Source organism: Perissodus microlepis, chromosome 3 (assembly GCF_051167445.1).
Source record: "Perissodus microlepis isolate ML-2025 ecotype Zambia chromosome 3, ASM5116744v1, whole genome shotgun sequence".
Taxonomy (NCBI): Eukaryota; Metazoa; Chordata; class Actinopteri; order Cichliformes; family Cichlidae; genus Perissodus; species Perissodus microlepis.
Window position 1 is genome coordinate 18,371,754 of NC_140463.1, and position 18,786 is coordinate 18,390,539.

General features: G+C 39.7%; 1 protein-coding gene across 1 annotated transcript; it reads left to right on the plus strand.

Moving 5' to 3' along the window:
• Nucleotides 1-4,774: 4,774 nt before the first annotated feature.
• On the plus strand, nucleotides 4,775-17,747 carry LOC146390321 (uncharacterized). The gene is made up of 2 exons (XM_084923409.1): nucleotides 4,775-6,740; nucleotides 15,979-17,747. Exons 1-2 carry the CDS (start codon nucleotides 6,569-6,571, stop codon nucleotides 16,743-16,745), a joined length of 939 nt encoding a protein of 312 aa, XP_084779535.1. The 5' UTR covers nucleotides 4,775-6,568; the 3' UTR covers nucleotides 16,746-17,747.
• The last annotated feature ends 1,039 nt before the right edge of the window (nucleotides 17,748-18,786 follow it).

Below are 18,786 nucleotides of genomic sequence, written 5' to 3' on the forward strand. Positions count from 1 at the left end.
TGCTAAAACAATGTCGGACTCTGTAGTTTTCTCTGGTCCCCTCCCCAATCAGACCAGGAGTGACATGTTTAGCCGCATGTTCTCCTTAAATTGCTGGCTGTCTGAGTGGTGTCCCAGAAACGATGTGGGCTTCATAGATAATTGGCAAACCTTCTGGAGGAAACCTGGTCTTGTTAGGAGAGACGGCATCCATCCCACTTTGGATGGAGCAGCTCTCATTTCTAGAAATATGGACAAATTTATTAAACCCCCCAAAATATGACTATCCAGAGTTGGGACCAGGAAGCAGAGTTGCAGTCTTACACGCCTCTCTGCAGCTTCTCTCCTCCTGCTACCCCCCCAAAAACCCATCTCCATAGAGACTGTGTCAGCTTCCAAAAAGACAAAAAACAAACTAAAAACCAGCAACAAACAACTTAAACATAAACAATCAAAAAGAAAGAACAATACAGTATCCACATCTGAACCAAAGAGTAAAACAGTGAAATGTGGATTATTAAATATTAGGTCTCTCTCCTCCAAGTCTCTGTTAGTACATGACTTAATAATTGATCAACAAATTGATTTACTCTGCCTTACAGAAACCTGGTTGCAGCAGGATGATTATGTTAGTTTAAATGAATCAACACCCCCGAGTCATTCTAACTACCAGAAACCTCGAAGCACAGGCCGAGGGGGCGGTGTGGCAGCAATTTTTCACACCAGCCTATTAATTAATGAAAGACCAAGACAGACTTTTAATTCATTTGAAAGCCTGATGCTTAACATTGTCCACCCCAGCTGTGAAACTCAGAAACCAGTCTTACTTGTTATCATCTATCGTCCACCTGGGCCTTACACAGAGTTTCTGTCTGATTTCTCAGACTTTATATCTAATTTAGTTCTGAGCTCAAATAAAATAATTATTGTGGGTGATTTTAACATCCATGTAGATGCTAAAAATGACAGCCTCAACATGGCATTTAGTCTGTTATTAGACTCAATTGGCTTCTCTCAAAATGTAAAAGAACCCACCCACCACTTTAATCACACTCTAGATCTTGTTTTAACATATGGCATAGAAACTGAACATTTAACAGTGTTTCCTGAAAACCCTCTCCTGTCTGATCATTTCCTGATAACATTTACATTTACAATAATTGATTACACAGCGGTGGAGAGTAGATTTTATCAAAGTAGATGTCTTTCTGAAAGCGCTGTAACTAAGTTTAAGAATATAATCCACCCACTGTTATCATCTTCAATGCCCTGTACCAACACAGAGCAGAGCAGCTATCTGAACGCTACCCCAACAGAGGTCGATTATCTTGTTAATAATTTCACCTCCTCACTACGTACGACTCTGGATACTGTAGCTCCAGTGAAAACTAAGGTCTCTAATCAGAAGTACCTGACTCCGTGGTATAATTCTCAAACACGTACCCTAAAGCAGATGACTCGTAATCTGGAGAGGAAATGGCGTGTCACAAATTTAGAGGATCATCATTTAGCCTGGAGAAATAGTTTGCTGCTTTATAAGAAAGCCCTCCGCAAAGCCAGAACATCTTACTATTCATCACTGATTGAAGAAAATAAGAACAACCCCAGGTTTCTCTTCAGCACTGTAGCCAGGCTGACAAAGAGTCAGAGCTCTGTTGAGCCAACCATCCCTTTAACGTTAACTAGTAATGACTTCATGAACTTCTTCACAAATAAAATTTTTATCATTAGAGAAAAAATTACCAGTAATCATCCCACAGATGTAATATTATCTACAGCTACTCTTAGTACCATTGATGTTAAGTTAGACTCTTTTTCTCCAATTGATCTTTCTGAGTTAACTTCAATAATTACTTCCTCCAAACCATCAACGTGTCTTTTAGACCCCATTCCTACAAAACTGCTCAAAGAAGTCCTGCCATTGATTAATTCTTCGATCTTAAATATGATCAACCTATCTCTAATGGTCGGCTATGTACCACAGGCCTTCAAGCTGGCTGTGGTTAAACCTTTACTCAAAAAGCCATCTCTAGACCCAGCAGTCTTAGCTAATTATAGGCCAATCTCCAACCTTCCTTTCATATCAAAAATCCTTGAAAGAGTAGTTGTCAAACAGCTAACAGATCATCTGCAGAGGAATGGTTTATTTGAAGAGTTTCAGTCAGGTTTCAGAGCTCATCACAGCACAGAAACAGCTTTAGTGAAGGTTACAAATGATCTTCTTATGGCCTCTGACAGTGGACTCATCTCTGTGCTTGTCCTGCTAGACCTCAGTGCAGCGTTCGATACTGTCGACCATAATATCCTATTAGAGCGATTAGAACATGCTGTAGGTATTACAGGTACTGCACTGCAGTGGTTTGTATCATATCTATCTAATAGACTCCAATTTGTGCATGTAAATGGAGAGTCCTCTTCACACACTGAGGTTAATTATGGAGTTCCACAGGGTTCAGTGCTAGGACCAATTCTGTTTACATTATACATGCTTCCCTTAGGCAGCATCATTAGAAGACATAGCATACATTTTCACTGCTATGCAGATGACACCCAGCTCTATCTGTCCATGAAGCCAGATAACACACACCAATTAGTTAAACTGCAGGAATGTCTTAAAGACATAAAGACCTGGATGGCCGCTAACTTTCTGCTTCTTAATTCAGATAAAACTGAGGTTATTGTACTCGGCCCTGAAAATCTTAGAAATATGGTATCTAACCAGATTCATACTCTGGATGGCATTACCTTGGCCTCCAGTAACGCTGTGAGGAACCTTAGAGTCATTTTTGACCAGGACATGTCCTTCAACGCACATATTAAACAAATATGTAAGACTGCTTTCTTCCATTTGCGCAACATCTCTAAAATTAGAAATATCCTGTCTCAGAGTGACGCTGAAAAACTAGTTCATGCATTTATTACTTCCAGGCTGGACTACTGTAATTCATTATTATTAGGATGTCCAAAAAACTCACTGAAAAGCCTTCAGCTAATCCAAAATGCTGCAGCAAGAGTACTGACAGGGACTAGAAGGAGAGAGCATATTTCTCCTGTTTTGGCTTCCCTTCATTGGCTTCCTGTTAAATCCAGAATTGAATTCAAAATCCTGCTCCTCACATACAAGGTCTTAAATAATCAGGCCCCATCTTATCTTAATGACCTTGTAGTACCATATCACCCTATTAGAGCACTTCGCTCTCGCTCTGCAGGCCTACTTGTTGTTCCTAGAGTATTTAAAAGTAGAATGGGAGGCAGAGCCTTCAGTTTTCAGGCCCCTCTTCTGTGGAACCAGCTTCCAGTTTGGATTCGGGAGACAGAAACTATCTCTACTTTCAAGATTAGGCTTAAAACTTTCCTTTTTGCTAAAGCATAAAGTTAGGGCTGGACCAGGTGACCCTGAATCCTCCCTTAGTTATGCTGCAATAGACGTAGGCTGCCGGGGGATTCCCAGGATGCATTGAGTTTTTCCTTTCCAGTCACCTTTCTCACTCACTATGTATTAATAGACCTCTCTGCATTGAATCATATCTGTTATTAACCTCTGTCTCTCTTCCACAGCATGTCTTTTATCCTGTCTTCCTTCTCTCACCCCAACCGGTCGCAGCAGATGGCCGCCCCTCCCTGAGCCTGGTTCTGCCGGAGGTTTCTTCCTGTTAAAAGGGAGTTTTTCCTTCCCACTGTCGCCAAAGTGCTTGCTCATAGGGGGTCATATGATTGTTGGGTTTTTCTCTGTATCTATGAAGCGCCTTGAGGCGACTTTTGTTGTGATTTGGCGCTATATAAATAAAATTGAATTGAATTGAATTGAATGGAACCGATTTCTATTTGAACCTGTTACATCTACGCAACACGCCACGAGACAACATTCTTGGCTCACCAGCACAGAGGCTGCTATCAAGACGAACGCGGTCAACCCTTCCTGTGTGCAAAAAACTGCTAACACCAACAGCAAAAGTGACAACCACTGTCAAAACTCAACTCACAAAAAAGCGCAAAACTCAAAAACAGCACTACGACAAGTCCAGCAAGCTGCTCAGTCCATTAACACCAAACGAGGTGGTGAGATTACAAACACAGAGAGGACATGACAAGATTGGAGTTGTAAGTAAGGTATGTGCTGAACCTCGCTCTTATGTCGTTGAGTCGGGTGGAAAAGAATACAGGCGCAACAGACAACATCTTCTGCCTGTGAGCGAGCCTCAACCCGAAAAGCTCGCTACAACACAAGATGAACTGGACACATCTCGACGAGCGGATGAAACTGAACCTAATAAAACACAAACCAAGAAAAATGAAACAATTCAAGTTCAACTTGACCCACCACAACACGGCACAACACAGTCAGAACAGGTGATAACACCTACAACATGCCAAGTACGCTCTGATGACAACTTGTACCGAACCAGATCTGGTAGAGTGTCTAAACCGAATAGTAAATACGTGGATTAAAAGCACACTGGTGCTGTATTTTCTGTTTTGAAATGTGTTTTATCTCGTGTTATGTTATTGCATACTTGTCGCAGTTATGACAATGATTACTGTGAATTTCATTTGATATTTGAACCTTCATTTTGTTGTGTAATTCATAACCTGATAAGTTCTTCCATTACGGTGGTGTTGTTTGATTTGGGTTTGCCTGAAAAGTGCAAAACTAAGAAAGAAAAATAAACTGAAAAGGGGGATGTAGATAACAGCAATGTTATGTTTGTCCATACTGCCTCCTGTTGCTGCTGTTACGGAGAGTTCCAGCAGGTGTCGCTGTGGTTCTCTCTGGGGATTATGTGTACTTCCTGTTACGAGTGTACGGATGTTCATGTTGGCTGCTAATAAACGCCTGGCATACAGTTACAGCGGACTGATTATTATAAGCAAAACCTACAACACCCCTCATGTTCTTCATGTGCCCACCATTAGAAGCATGCCTATGGAAAAAGTGCGCCGGCACACAGTGCAGTGCGCTTATAGGTGTTATCGTGCACTTTTCCAGCCAGGTGTTTTCCTTTTCCCATTCCTCACTGTACTTTTGCAGCCTTTTTTTTCTTTCACTGAGCGAACAAACATTGCTGCTCTAATGCTGGGCTTACACTGTGCGATTTTTGGCCCATTTTGAGGCGATTTTTTGAGTCGTGCGACCGATTTGGTGATCGGCCCGATTTTGGCCTTCATCGTGCATCGTGTAGTATACGTGGGGTAACGAGAAGCGATTAACACCTCACGACCAGCTCCCGATTGTCAATCGCTCGTGAGCCGCTCACACTGCTCACGCGCAAACACGTAAACGTCGGTGAAAAAGACGGAGCAGCACGGCTGTGCAGCCTGTGATCTGGACACAAGCGATGGAGGCACAACTTGTAGAACTTTGGAAAGCTCATCCGAGCCTTTTCGATGTGGCCTCACAAAATTATCACGACCACAACAACCGTGAAAATAGTTGGATTTACATTGCTGCTCAATCACAGCTGCCTGATCAATGTTTTTCATTAGCAATTTAGCAAAGTTGATGGTGGTGGTGTGTCTGTGTGAGTGAAAGACAGAGAGAGAGAGAGCGACAGATTTTCTGTTATAACCTTCATTTTATGGAGGCACAGTGTGAGCACTCAGGTCGCATCAGAGCATCGGGCGGTATAGTGTGAGACCCTGCATCGTGACCTACCAACTTCTAACCCCTGTGAGTCAATCGTACAGTTTGAGCAGGAGCTGAATAACGTGACTGAAAAAATCGCACAGTGTTTGCCCAGCTTTAGGTGTACTGTCATCCGAGACTTGCACCGCAGTGTCGGCGTTTGTTTCCCTGTTGGCCATGCTTCTTGTTGTGGTCATCTGTTGTCTTCCGGTATTTTCTCCGCAAGCGACCTTTCCTCGACCAATGAGATGAGCGGTAATCTGAATTGTCATACTCGAATTGTCATAAGTGTGCTGTCAGCTCATTGGTCACAAAGCAGGAGAGGGGCTGGGAATTGTGTTTTCAAACAAAGCGTTAATTCCATAAACATTTATAGACTACTTTTGATTCTCACTGTATTACGGGACAAAGTGCGTCCCTTATTAGCTCAATACGGGACGTGTACTTTTGTTTCTAAATACGGGACGATTCCGTTTTTTAATGGACGGTTGGCAACCCTACACACAGGGGAGGACATCCCCCTCTTCTTAGCTGGCTCCATTCTCTCCTGACTTTCTCTCCTCACTCTCTTAAACCTCCAAACTGTCTCCAAACTCTGACTAACCGCAACTCTCCATCAAACACCCACATTTTGAATGAAGTCTGAGGGGTTTATATCTCTATCATAGCTCGCGGCAAAGTTCGAACCACTTCCTGAACCAGTCACGTGGTACAGCCGGGCAGCGAGGCTTCGGACGTCATCATTTTCAGCTCCTCCCATAAATGAAGCAAACCTCGTTACGCGCATCGCAGAAACGCCCCCTCCATTACTCGACACAAGCTTTGAAGCCTCGATACAGAACGTCACATCACTACTGCAGACCCTGAATTGGGATACAGCCTTAGTTTCGGTTTAATCAGCTCACATTTAGAAACCTCGACACAGAAGAAACCGTCACGTTATCGATCCGCTCAGCCTCAGCAGCAATGAGTTCGTATCAGTATCTGAGAGAGTTCATCAAGGAGAGAATAACTGCTGTTTGTGAAGAAATCTTCTCAGAGGTTCAAAAAACCATCGTCCAGTATGAGGAGGAGATCAACCATCAGCACAGACTGCTGGATATCAGCCGGAAACCCGACAGAAACTCACACATCATAGGTATGGACATGTTTTTAACTCTGTGCTGTTCAAGCTCAGATTCTTCAGTGTTTGGTTGATTGGTGATAAATCTGAAAGTTTATCAGCTTCTCCAGGATTTCTCTAAGCTGATGTTAGCTGAAAGCAGGAAGCTGTTACTTTGGTGATGAATTCAGAGGAGCAAACGGTGATAGTTGAGGAAGAGCACACACACTCTTAATGAGCCAGTGTGAAAACTGTCTGCTGACTAACATTGATGAAGATGAGCGTCCACATCTACTGTTTATTCCATTTATTGTTCATGAGTACGGTGGCCCCTAGAGACAAAGCACGTACAAACTCCAAAACACTTGCAAATTCCAAAACACTTGCAAACTCCAAAACACATGCAAATTCCAAAACACTTGCAAACTCCAAAACACTTGCAAAATCCAAAACACTTGCAAATTCCAAAACACAACGGAAGTGCTCCAGGACGCTAGGGGCAGTGTTGAGCTTTTGTTACCTAGTAAGTACACAAGCCAGGAAGTACCAATGACCGGATTTGGGCTGTATCCCAATTCAGGGTCTGCAGCCTTAAAGGCCGCATTTTAAGGCCGATTACGTCACAGCGACACGACGAAGGCTGTCCCAATTCAAAGGCTGCTCGAAATGCGGCCCTCAAATGCGTCCGTAATGTCCCTGAATTTTAAGGATGGGCCCAACATATCCCAGATTTCATAGCGCAGCGGTGGTGTGGATAATTTTGCTGAAAAAAACGGCGGAAGCGGAGCCGCCGAAGAGTAAACTTTCAGAAGTAAGTACTGAATATTATGTCACTTATTTATGCGCAAATGTTTTTCTAATGAAGAACATTAAAACATTACTGCTGGCCACATGTCAGGAAAGTTATGTGACATTAGCGATGTTTGTACTAACTTGGTTTTAAAGCCTTTACTTCAAAATATACGCCGTTCAATAGTTGACTTTAATCTTACAGAGAATGTGATGATTTTATGGATAATTAAAGTCAGTCATATATCCACAAACACAACAAGCTGAAAGTCAGTGATGCTGCTCGGTTTGCAGTCCTGAATATCACGGCACAAGCAGGATTCACTGCACTGTTAATGTTAGCTATGTTATATTGCTGCCTCTGTTCGGTGGTGTCGAGCCAAACAGACTTTAACGTGTGTTTGAACGAGCTGACGGTTCACTCGTTAAGCTGAAAGAAAGATGCTTTAATCACAGGAGTCGCACATGTGTCCACTGTACCATCTGGGAACTCTTTTTGTTTCGTAATAACACAAACTAAATCCTCCTTCTTTTGTGCTGTTTTGTAGCAGTGTATACACCTGAGACTGTCACCTGTCTGTCTGTCCTGCACTCTCTCTCTGTTTCTTTCTCTCTGATTGTGGAATAAAAGTATGAACATTCATTTATAAGTTACACTTGTGTTTGAATCCTGCAGCTTATCACACATTTGATTTCCATGTGTGACAACTGCAAGTGTCCAGAGTGAGGACAGACTGAGGGACCCACTGCTGCACATCATCTGTGAGGCTTTGCACCCCTGATGATCCACCAGGACAAACTCAGCAGTGTGTGAGGAAGAGGAGGAAGAGCCAGCAGCAGCTGACAGATAGATAGACAGACTGTTCCCTGTTTGTGAAGGACTGCTAGGAAAGTTTAGAATCACTAATTGTCTGTCCTGAATCAGTCTTATTAGGTAATGTTCAAATAATTTTATCCTCCCAGTGTTTTCAGTGTGGGAGAAAGTACTCAGGGCCTTCAAGTTACACACTATGAAAGGCAGCAACAAGTTTAATATTCAGAAACCTAAAGTATGTATCAGCAGCAGAATGGACCTAAAAATAAATGTTTGTTTCAGTTCTATGAAGCTGTGAGTATTTTGGATTAGTAGCACTGCTGTGTTTGTTGCATCATATTGCTGTAATTGTTTATATGCTTTATATATTCTGAGGTAAGTTGATCTATAGTGTTACATCATATTCTATAAGGATGTTATGTGTTTGTATACTTTCTGCCCAGTTTGACCCATTTAGCAGAAGTCAGCCTGTTTAAGGCTCTGATATCTATTCTGTATGACTTAAAGCAGTTATGACATGGTCTGATTTTTTCACCCAATAAAGGAATATTCAATATATCAGTCTACTCTTCATTTTATCAGAAACAGTTATCACAGCTTGTACATTTTCTTTTTATAAATATATGTAAGCAATGAGCCAAATTTAGTAATGCCAACATACTGAAGGAACAACATTTGTCTCTTATATATGATACACCTATATATACACTGTCAAAGACACTTGTCTTTGAGTGAAGATTTAAGGTGATAAGACATATAAATAACTGCAACTTGAATCTGTACTGAGGCTCAGTATTTGACACAGAGTTCATGTTCACTGCTATAATAGCTAATAATGATTAATATAATAACTATAATATTGGCCATATTATATTTACATTACCAAAGTGATATGACTTTAGTCTCATGAACAACATTAGCTAATTGTTATTTAATCTTAAATGACTGTTCAGTACAGAAATGAAGCCCAAAAATCATGTTTTACTGTCCTGTGGTCTCAGCCTCAGATACTTATCAAATCACACAAAGCTCTTGTAGAAACAAACAAACAAATTAACAAAATATGTTCTCCTTCATTTCTGTCAAACAAAGTTGTATGACACGTTTCCAGCGGTTAGTATCATGGTTGCTAGGCAACCTGGGAAGCGAGAGGGAGACTAGACCGTCCCATACAGACAAACTTGCCGATTATTTTGCAAATCGAGCTCAACACTGCCCCTAGCGTCCTGGAGCACTTCCGTTGTGTTTTGGAATTTGCATGTGTTTTGGATTTTGCAAGTGTTTTGGAGTTTGCAAGTGTTTTGGAATTTGCATGTGTTTTGGATTTTGCAAGTGTTTTGGAGTTTGCAAGTGTTTTGGATTTTGCAAGTGTTTTGGAGTTTGCAAGTGTTTTGGAGTTTGCAAGTGTTTTGGATTTTGCAAGTGTTTTGGAGTTTGCAAGTGTTTTGGAGTTTGCAAGTGTTTTGGATTTTGCATGTGTTTTGGAGTTTGCAAGTGTTTTGGAATTTGCATGTGTTTTGGAGTTTGCAAGTGTTTTGGGGTTTGCAAGTGTTTTGGAGTTTGCATGTGTTTTGGAGTTTGCAAGTGTTTTGGAGTTTGTACGTGCTTTGTCTCTAGGGGCCACCGTACATGAGAGCCTCAAAGTGAACAGACACAGTGACTCTCTAGAGCATCAGAACAAAAGCTGTCCACATTGCAAATACTGCTGTAATTAATGTCTTTACATCTGCAGCAAAAGCAAGAAAACAATCAGTGGATAAAGTTTCTGCTCACTGAAGCAAAGTATGATGTCTAAATGGCTCCCCCTGTTTCCATAAAAATATTAGTGTCTGTTCAGAGAAAACAAAGTGCGCAGGAACTGATTGAAGCAACAATGTCAACTTTTAGCATTAAACACAGAGTAAAGTGACTTTACTAGAAGATGTTAAACTGGGTATTTATCAGTGCTGTGGTTCAGTGTCCAGTGATGGACTATGTTGCACTGGTGCAGGTTCATGGTCACTGATAGGTTAGGTCCTGGTAACAGCAGAGACTTTATATGCAGTCACACAGAATAGGTATGTAAAACTGTGATGGTCATAATAAAACTGAATATGACTCATGTAGGTATGGAGAAGGCCTGCAGAATTAGAGAATGGGGGCAAAGAGAGCATTGCCTAACACCAAATTTTATAGCGCTGTTTATCTCTAGCAGAGTGAGCCTTAAAGTTTTGTACCTTCTGGTGACATCACCAGTCCAGAGAGACCATCCCCATCAAATTCCTCAAAACACTTCTGTCTGTGTCTGCTAGTGTCAGTGTGCAGTCCACTTCCAATACATATTTGTAGAATAAAATATAAAACATAAATGTGTGATACAAATCACGAGGTAATTATGTAATATAAAGAAATCAGGGTACATAAGCCTTAAAGATAAAACAATACATTTTAAGATTATACAGAGTGTTAAAGCAATGGCTTCAACCTACAGCCTTTAAAGTGGAGATTAAAAAGCTGTCTGAATGCAAATAAGTCTATATGTTACCCCATAGTTTCTTTTTAAGTATCAGAAAGCTAAGATGTGGTGATTAAAACATTAGCTTACAATAATGGTTGCTAGCTTATACTTTTTTGAAATAAGATCATGTGACCCTTTAACCCTTTCATACATGAATGATGACAACCTCAATCTGGATTTTTTTTTCTTAAGTATTTTTATTCATCTTTAGACATGGAAAAAAAAAAATTTTTTGAACTTCATTTTTTTAAACATGTACTTTTCAAAGAGTTTTTTACATGTCCACTTAGGTGGACAATATAGGTTTTGACAAATGAATGAATAATATACACTGTGTAAAAACGATAACATAACAAAAATACTTTTTCATATATTTCAAATATATTTTATAATAATGTAAGAATATATGTAACAAATATAACTGGTCAGCCAGTGGGTGGCAGGGCATGGAGTGACACATCAGTGTAGTGGTTTATGTGCAAGTACACCATCAACACTGTTACGGATTCAAATATTGGGGATGGATACAAGAGGAAAAACCAAAATAACAATACTGGTCCGGCCGGGTTGAGTCAAACGATGATTTTAATGATCACACGCGTGGGAGATGGACACCGTACGCAGACAGCATCAGATCTCACCTCAAAAACCACAAAACAATAGTTTTATGAAATCAGGGTATTAGAACGCCCCCTCATGCGTAAGACAGGTACAATACAATCAATGTTGACAGTTATTTGACACAGCAAAGGAACATTCTCTCCTTCCCGAGGATAGGCACTGACTCCCGCTTATCTCCTGGAGCCAACTGTCCCCTATGGAGACACAACATTGCAGCTACAAGGTTTTGCAGCTTTATTAAGGTGATCAGTGTGTAAGGCTCTGAATCAAGTATGTAATATTAAATGAATGTTGTTTAATCAACTGCCACTACTTAAAACATAACAAAAGATATAACTAAATATAAGATCACAAAGAATAACATGATATCAGTGTTGTGTAAGCGCGTGCGGCCTTCCATGCTCGAAGCCTCTCCCCTCCATAGATCAGCCAGACATTCGCGCTGACTGTAGCTTTTAACCCTTATTAGCTTGAGCACAACTCTATAATGAGCAACAAACTGCAATATGTATAAGATGATCATGGTTACACCTGCAATGAAAGATCATATGATTATTCTGGCACCTGTAAATAGAAGATTAACCTGAGGTTATGGGAATCACTGTAATACAAATGTTAATGTAATGTCAAAAGCTTTAATAAATGTTTAATGCAAAGCTGGTTATATGATTCTGGTGTAATAATAATGCTGATGCTAAAATAACAGAAAAAACACCCCCTTTTTTATCCCACAACACTGACAGAAATACAAGAAAAAACTTTTGAATAGCTGTCCAATGTAGTGACCACTATACAAACAGCTTTCGTGTCTTTTAGGAAAGTCAATAAAAAGACAGCTGCAGTAGCCATCTCCTCAAGAAATAAATAAATGGATCTCACAGTTTAGCTATATTTCTAATTTCTATTCAATTCAAATTTGTGTTATTCATACAGAGGATAATCCTAACAACAGTTGCTTCAATGCACTCCCACAGTAAGAAGGGAAAACTCCCTTTTAACAGGAAGAAACCTCCAGAAAAAACAGGTTCACAGCAGGGCAGATATCTGCCCTGACCTGTGAGGGCAGGAGGAAAGGACAAAGAGATGCTGTTAAAGAGAGCCAGAGATTAATAATTTGTAATGATTCAATGCAGAGAGGTCTATTAACACATAATGAGTGAGAAAGGTGACTGAAGAAGAAATACTGAGTGTATCATGGGAATCCCACAGCAGTCTACACCTATTGCAGCATAACTATGGGAGGATTCAGGGTTACCTGATCCAGCCCTAACTGTATGCTTTCTTAAAAGTAAAGAGGTTGTCTGTCTCCTCTAGCCAAATATTCTAGAAAACACCAGTAAATCTGCAGCCTGAAGACAAAGTGTTTTAATGGAGTGATATGGTACTATAAGTTCATTAAGATAAGATGGAGCCTGATTATTCAAGAACTTGTGTGTGAAAAGCAGGATTTAACAGAACGCTAATGAAGAGACCCCGATATATTACAAGTGGGCACCATAAACCAAGGAACACACTAGCATTTATCTCCAGATCCTAACACAGACCAAACAACACATTTACAATCAGCAATATACCACATCACATAATAACAAGGAGAAAAAAAAAGTAAATAGAATAAAATAAAGAGAGAGAAAGAGGGAGAAAAAAAATTCCCTTCTTCAATTAACTCCAATTTCTTTCATATTCTTCATATTGATTTATCATTTTAAACATGTAACACTTTTTAAAACAATGTAAATTTGTACAACTCTTTAGATTATAATGAAGAGAGTTCAGCACAGTCGTATACCCCTAACCGTTGACTCATTAATCTTTGTGTAGTCCTAGCTAGCTGATGCTTAAAATGATATTTTCTTCTGCTGTCTTCACCTCCCGAACACATTGAAATTAAATTTTGTAACTTGAAAGGCAAAGTATTATTTTTAGCCTTAAACATAATTAATAGTGTCCGTAGTTTCACTAAATCTTGTAATTTCAATAGTTTGCAATTTTATAAACAATTTATTTGTATGTTCTCTATATTTAACATTATGAATCATTCGTATCACTTTCTTCTGTAATAAGTATAGAAGGTTTATGGTATTCACATATGTATTCCCCCAAACTTCCATACAATAACTGGGGTATGAGGAAGACAATGTAAAGTATAAGATGTGCATTGACTTGTAGTCTAATAAATCTCTAACATTTCCCAAAATATAAATGTTTTTGACTATCTTCTTTCTAATATACTCAATATGAGATTTCCAAGTTAAATTTTCATATACTATTACACCGAAAAAGCAAAATTCAGTAACTCTTTCAATCAATTCTCCAATAGTGGACATAATAACTTATTCCTCCTTTACACCATTACCAAATATCACAAATTTTGTTTTTGTCAGATTCAAAGATAATTTATTTACATGAAACCATTTTTTAAATATTACCATCTCAGAAACCATAATTTTAACCAAATCTTTCAAATTCTCTCCTGAGCAATAAAAATTTGTATCATCTGCAAATAAAACGAAATGTAACCTTTTTGATACGTCATAGATATCATTGATATATAAATTAAAAAGTTTAGGTCCCAAAATAGAACCTTGAGGAACACATTATACAATCGTCAATCTTTCAGAGGTGTTGCCTTAATATGGCCATTGAAAGTAAAGCTTGATTTAAACTTATGCAAGAAATCTACGCCCCAATTTATGTTGTAATTGGAAGCTCCTTTCAACCTTCCATGCCATTCAAGATGTTGGAGGCTGCATTGATATGATGTGTAGTTAGGCGTGGGAAGGTTACGGCCTAGGGTTAGAGCAGTTTCTGGTTACGACATTGTTTTCCTGGATAGGCTCTGTAATTTTTTACACAGGTCTTCAGTGTCTGAAGTCTGAAGATGTAAACTAAATGGATTTGTCTTTTTTTCTGTTTAATTGAAGGAGAATGGATGAATGGAATTAAGTCCACTTTTCCAAGGCACAAACATAATGAGAGCACACAAATGAATCTGGGTATCATTTACATATTTGATAGTTGGCTTATCACAGCTAACTCCTAAAATATGTCATGAAGAGACAGCATATGCAGATTAAATAGGACAGTCCCATGAATTGGTCATTGTGGGACTGCACATAGCATCATGGTTTTTTGCATTTCATAAAGGGGTGCTGCTATCCCTTAGTGTTCATCAGTGTTGCCAACTTAGCAACTTTGTCACTATACTATACTATACAAATTTGTTCTGCAGTTTCACATTCAGTTGTTTTGGAGGTTTGTTGTTAACCTTCCTATTCACGGTTGTCCAGTCCTGTTTCCTCCCGTATACAGGGGTAGAAGAGCTTCTCTGTCTCGTAGGAAGTGAAGGCCAGTCGGTTTCAGAGATTTCAGCTCGCTGTGCTCTGCCTGTGATACGTCCTCCCCCTTCCAGGGGACATGATTTATGTCTTGGTTTTGCACCAAGACAGTCCAAGGGGGGATAATCGCTTGAGGATTTATAATAATGCACAGAGTCTACTTTCTTGGTCAAGTTATCTGTGCTCCTTAGCTGTGTACTAGCTTGCTCATCGCCATTGTTTTGAACCAAAGGCAAGGTTGTTTCATTTCCACACAGTCCATTTACCTCCACGTTTACTTCTAAGCGATGATTTTTTGTCTCCAGTACTGCAATCTTCTGCAAGAGGCTGTGGTAGTCATCTGTGGAGAGGGAAGGCATCTTGTTGCTAGTTAGCCTAGCAGTTAGCACCTTTCCAGGCTATTGAGGCTGTTCGGTGCCCAGACGCTGTAATCAGGCTTCAGCTGTGTCTAGGCCACAGACACACGGAGCGCTGAGGATAAGGTAACAATAAAATGTTGCTGTTTCTGTTAAGAACACTTTAGTCCTAATGATCTATAAGTGTCCAGAAGCTCTCACAGGTAAGCTCATACAGAAAAAAGGGAAAAAATCAGCATAAAAATCAATAAAAGAAGCAAAGCATTTAAAGAGCAAAGATATGAAGCGTCCACACTCACAAAAGGGGGAGGAGTTGCCAGCCTTGTTCCTGGGAGATAAAGTGAATTTTGTAATCTGTCTAATAGTACATTACAATTTCCACTGTAGAAAAACTACTCAAGTTGTTATTTGTTTCTGATTGGTTTATTGGTTTACTTTTTCTCTCCAAATGAGTGAGACACTGAAATGCTAAGAAACTCCTGCTTACTTATACTGGATTAAGAAAAAAACCACATTAAAACTATAACACTCAGTAACAAAGCTTTGACACTGTGAGCACAAAGAAATGTTTCTGAAGCAGCACAAATGTGTAACACTTAAACTGAGAAATCCACTTTCATTTACCAAAAAACACACCAACATCACTACATTTCACACATTTATAGACATCCACACATTTAACTGATCTTTATTAATAAGAAATAAGTAATTTGCATCAGTGCCCAAATAATTTGTCACTTTGTACTCTTTAAATTTCACTGTTACATGGTCACTACGTAGAGAGCTGCTAATGATTCAGATCAGAATACATTTTCTCAAATGTTTGTTATTAGTTCATTTATTCCCTATTTCTCTCCAGACCTTCACCAGCAGAGTGTCCGTGAAGAGGAGGTGGTCACCAGAGAGAAGCAGGTCTGTAATAAAGAAAGGAACTCCAGTCTGGACCAGGAGGACCCAGAGCCTCCACAGATTAAAGAGGAACAGGAGGAGCTCTGCAGCAGTCAGGAGGGAGAGCAGCTTGGACTGAAGCAGGAGAGTGATACTTTCATGGAGACTCCGACTTATGGGGAAAGTGACTACAGTGAACCAGAACCAAACAGTGAGCAGTTCATTTCTCACATCTCTCCTGAAGCAGAGAGCCGAGATCATGACGAAAGCCAGCGTGTGGACTCAGGATCAGCTAGAAATGCAGAGCTGAAAAAGAATAGATATGACAGAAAGAGAAGTCACAGTCAGAGAGTAAACAACACTTCTGTGTCAGATAGTCAGAGTAAACCTCAGAACAGGCATAAGCATCTGATATGTGACATATGTGGAAAGCTTTGTCAAAAGAAATCCAAATTGATTAGACATTGGAGAAGTCACACAGGTGAGAGACCGCATTCCTGTAACACCTGTGGGAAAAGATTCATTCAGAAATCACATTTGAGTAGTCATGTAAAAATTCACACAGATGAGAAGCCACATCTTTGCAGGACCTGTGGGAAAAGATTCAAACTAAACTCTGCATTGCAACGTCATGTAAGAATTCACACAGGTGAGAAACCGTATTCCTGTAGCAGCTGTGGGAAAAGATATAGGCGGCTTGACCATGTAAAGATTCACATGAAAATTCATGCTGTTTAAAGTGTCTTCCTCAGAAAATGTGTTGTGATTCGTCATACTTCTTTTTGACAGATGGAGGTTCTGCTTTTTTTTTTGTTTGTTTGGTTTTTTTTGTTATGGAGCTCCATTAATCCATTTACACACACACTTATCTCAGAGTGAACTCAGCTGACGGAACTTACTCTGATCAGCTGCACTGGAACTGAAAACTCAGAATTGCTGATGTCAAAATTAATCAGCTCTTGAATATGCTTCGCAGAATAGGGCAGTTTATTACCTCATTATTATATAGTCAGGGAAAAAAACCTTTTGAACCTCTGCTGAAATTGTAAGTCTGCCCACTAACAAAGGAATTATCAGTCTATAAATTCAATGGTAGGTTTATTTGAACAGTGATAGAACAACAACAACACCGAAAAATGCAAAAAAAGTTATAGATCACTTTGCACGTTATTTAATGAAATAAATATTTGGTCCCTTTGCAAAACTTTTGCAACCTTTGCTTGGTGGCAAAACCTTTGTTTGCAATCACAGAGGTCTGATGTGTCTTGTAGTTGTCTACGAGTTTTAGACATATCTCAGTGGGGATTTTGTCTCACTCTTCGTTGCAGATCCTCTGAGTAATTAATGTTTCATGGCATCTCGAACCTTCAGCTCCTTCCACAGATTTTTCTATGGGATTAAGGTCGCTGAGCCAATCCTTTGTAGCCTTGACCATGTGTTTTGGATCACTGTCATGCTGGAATACCCACTAACGACCCATTCTCAATGCCCTGGCTGAGAGAAGGAGGTTCTCAACCAAGATTTGACAGTACATGGCCCCTTCCATCCTCTCTTAAATGCGGTGCAGTTGTCCTGTCCCCCTGGCAGAAAAACACCCCCAAAGCACAATGTTTCCACCTCAATGTTTAACATTGGGGACGGTGTTCTTGGAGTCATAGGCCATATAGTTTTAGGCCATATGTTATAAGTATGTTGTTTTATGTTTTTATTGCCTGTTTCTATTGTAAAGGACTTTGTAGTTTTTCACCTGTGAAAGGTAATGTATAAATAAAGTTTGTTTACTTACCTTGTTTCTGATGTTGTTTTATATACTGTAAATGCAGAAATTGATGTTTTGACCCTTTTGGATAAACATGCCTCATTCCATATCGTTGTTCTAGTTTACCTTTCTTCTTTTTTGTTTGGAAAACAAACATGGCCTTATAGAGAATGATACTAGGATTCACTGATCAGAATATGATCTTCCAGTAGAAATGACTACATAGACACACTAACACTTACAAAGTCTCAAAAAAGTATATATTTCAGTTTCAGTTTCAATTTTATTTCTATAGCACATTTAACATCAAATTGCTTCACACAATTGCTGTGTTGCAGGATTACAACAATAGAAGAACAAAGAAAATACAGTTATCATTACAAAATTGTTACAGGTAAGTGGCGGGCACAAGCGCGAACTGGGTGGAAGTTAAAGTCTAATTTGTTTCGAAGGCTAGCTTAAACAGGTGGGTTTTTAAACGTGATTTGAAAGATTGAATGGATTCCGATGCACAGACATCAATCAGCAGGCTATTCCAAAGTTTAGGTGCAGCAAAAGCACAATCCTCCCTAGTCTTCTGTCAGGACATTGGTTGCTGTAAGAGCGATTGATTAGAGGATCTAAGTGCTCTCTTGGGGGTATATAGGTCAAGGAGGTCAATTAAGTAGCTGGGCGCCAAGTTATTTAAAATTTTAAAAGTGTACAAAAGGATTTTAAAAACGATACGGTATTTGACGGGGAGCCATTGAAGGTTGGCTAAGACAGGTGTAATATGATCACGTCTTCTGGTGCCGCTTAAAAGACGTGCTGCGGCATTCTGGACTAGTTGCAGGCATAGGATGAGGGAAAGTTGGAGGCCTAGGTGAAGACAATGTTCAGATTTTCACTGGGATTGAGCGAGTACATCAGAGAGCCAGTCTGGAGAGAGAGAGAGAGAGTGAGTAACGTCTTAAATGATTAGACTAATTTCCAAAGAATCAGTGGTACCTCATTTTGAAAATAAAGCCTCATCCCTTCATC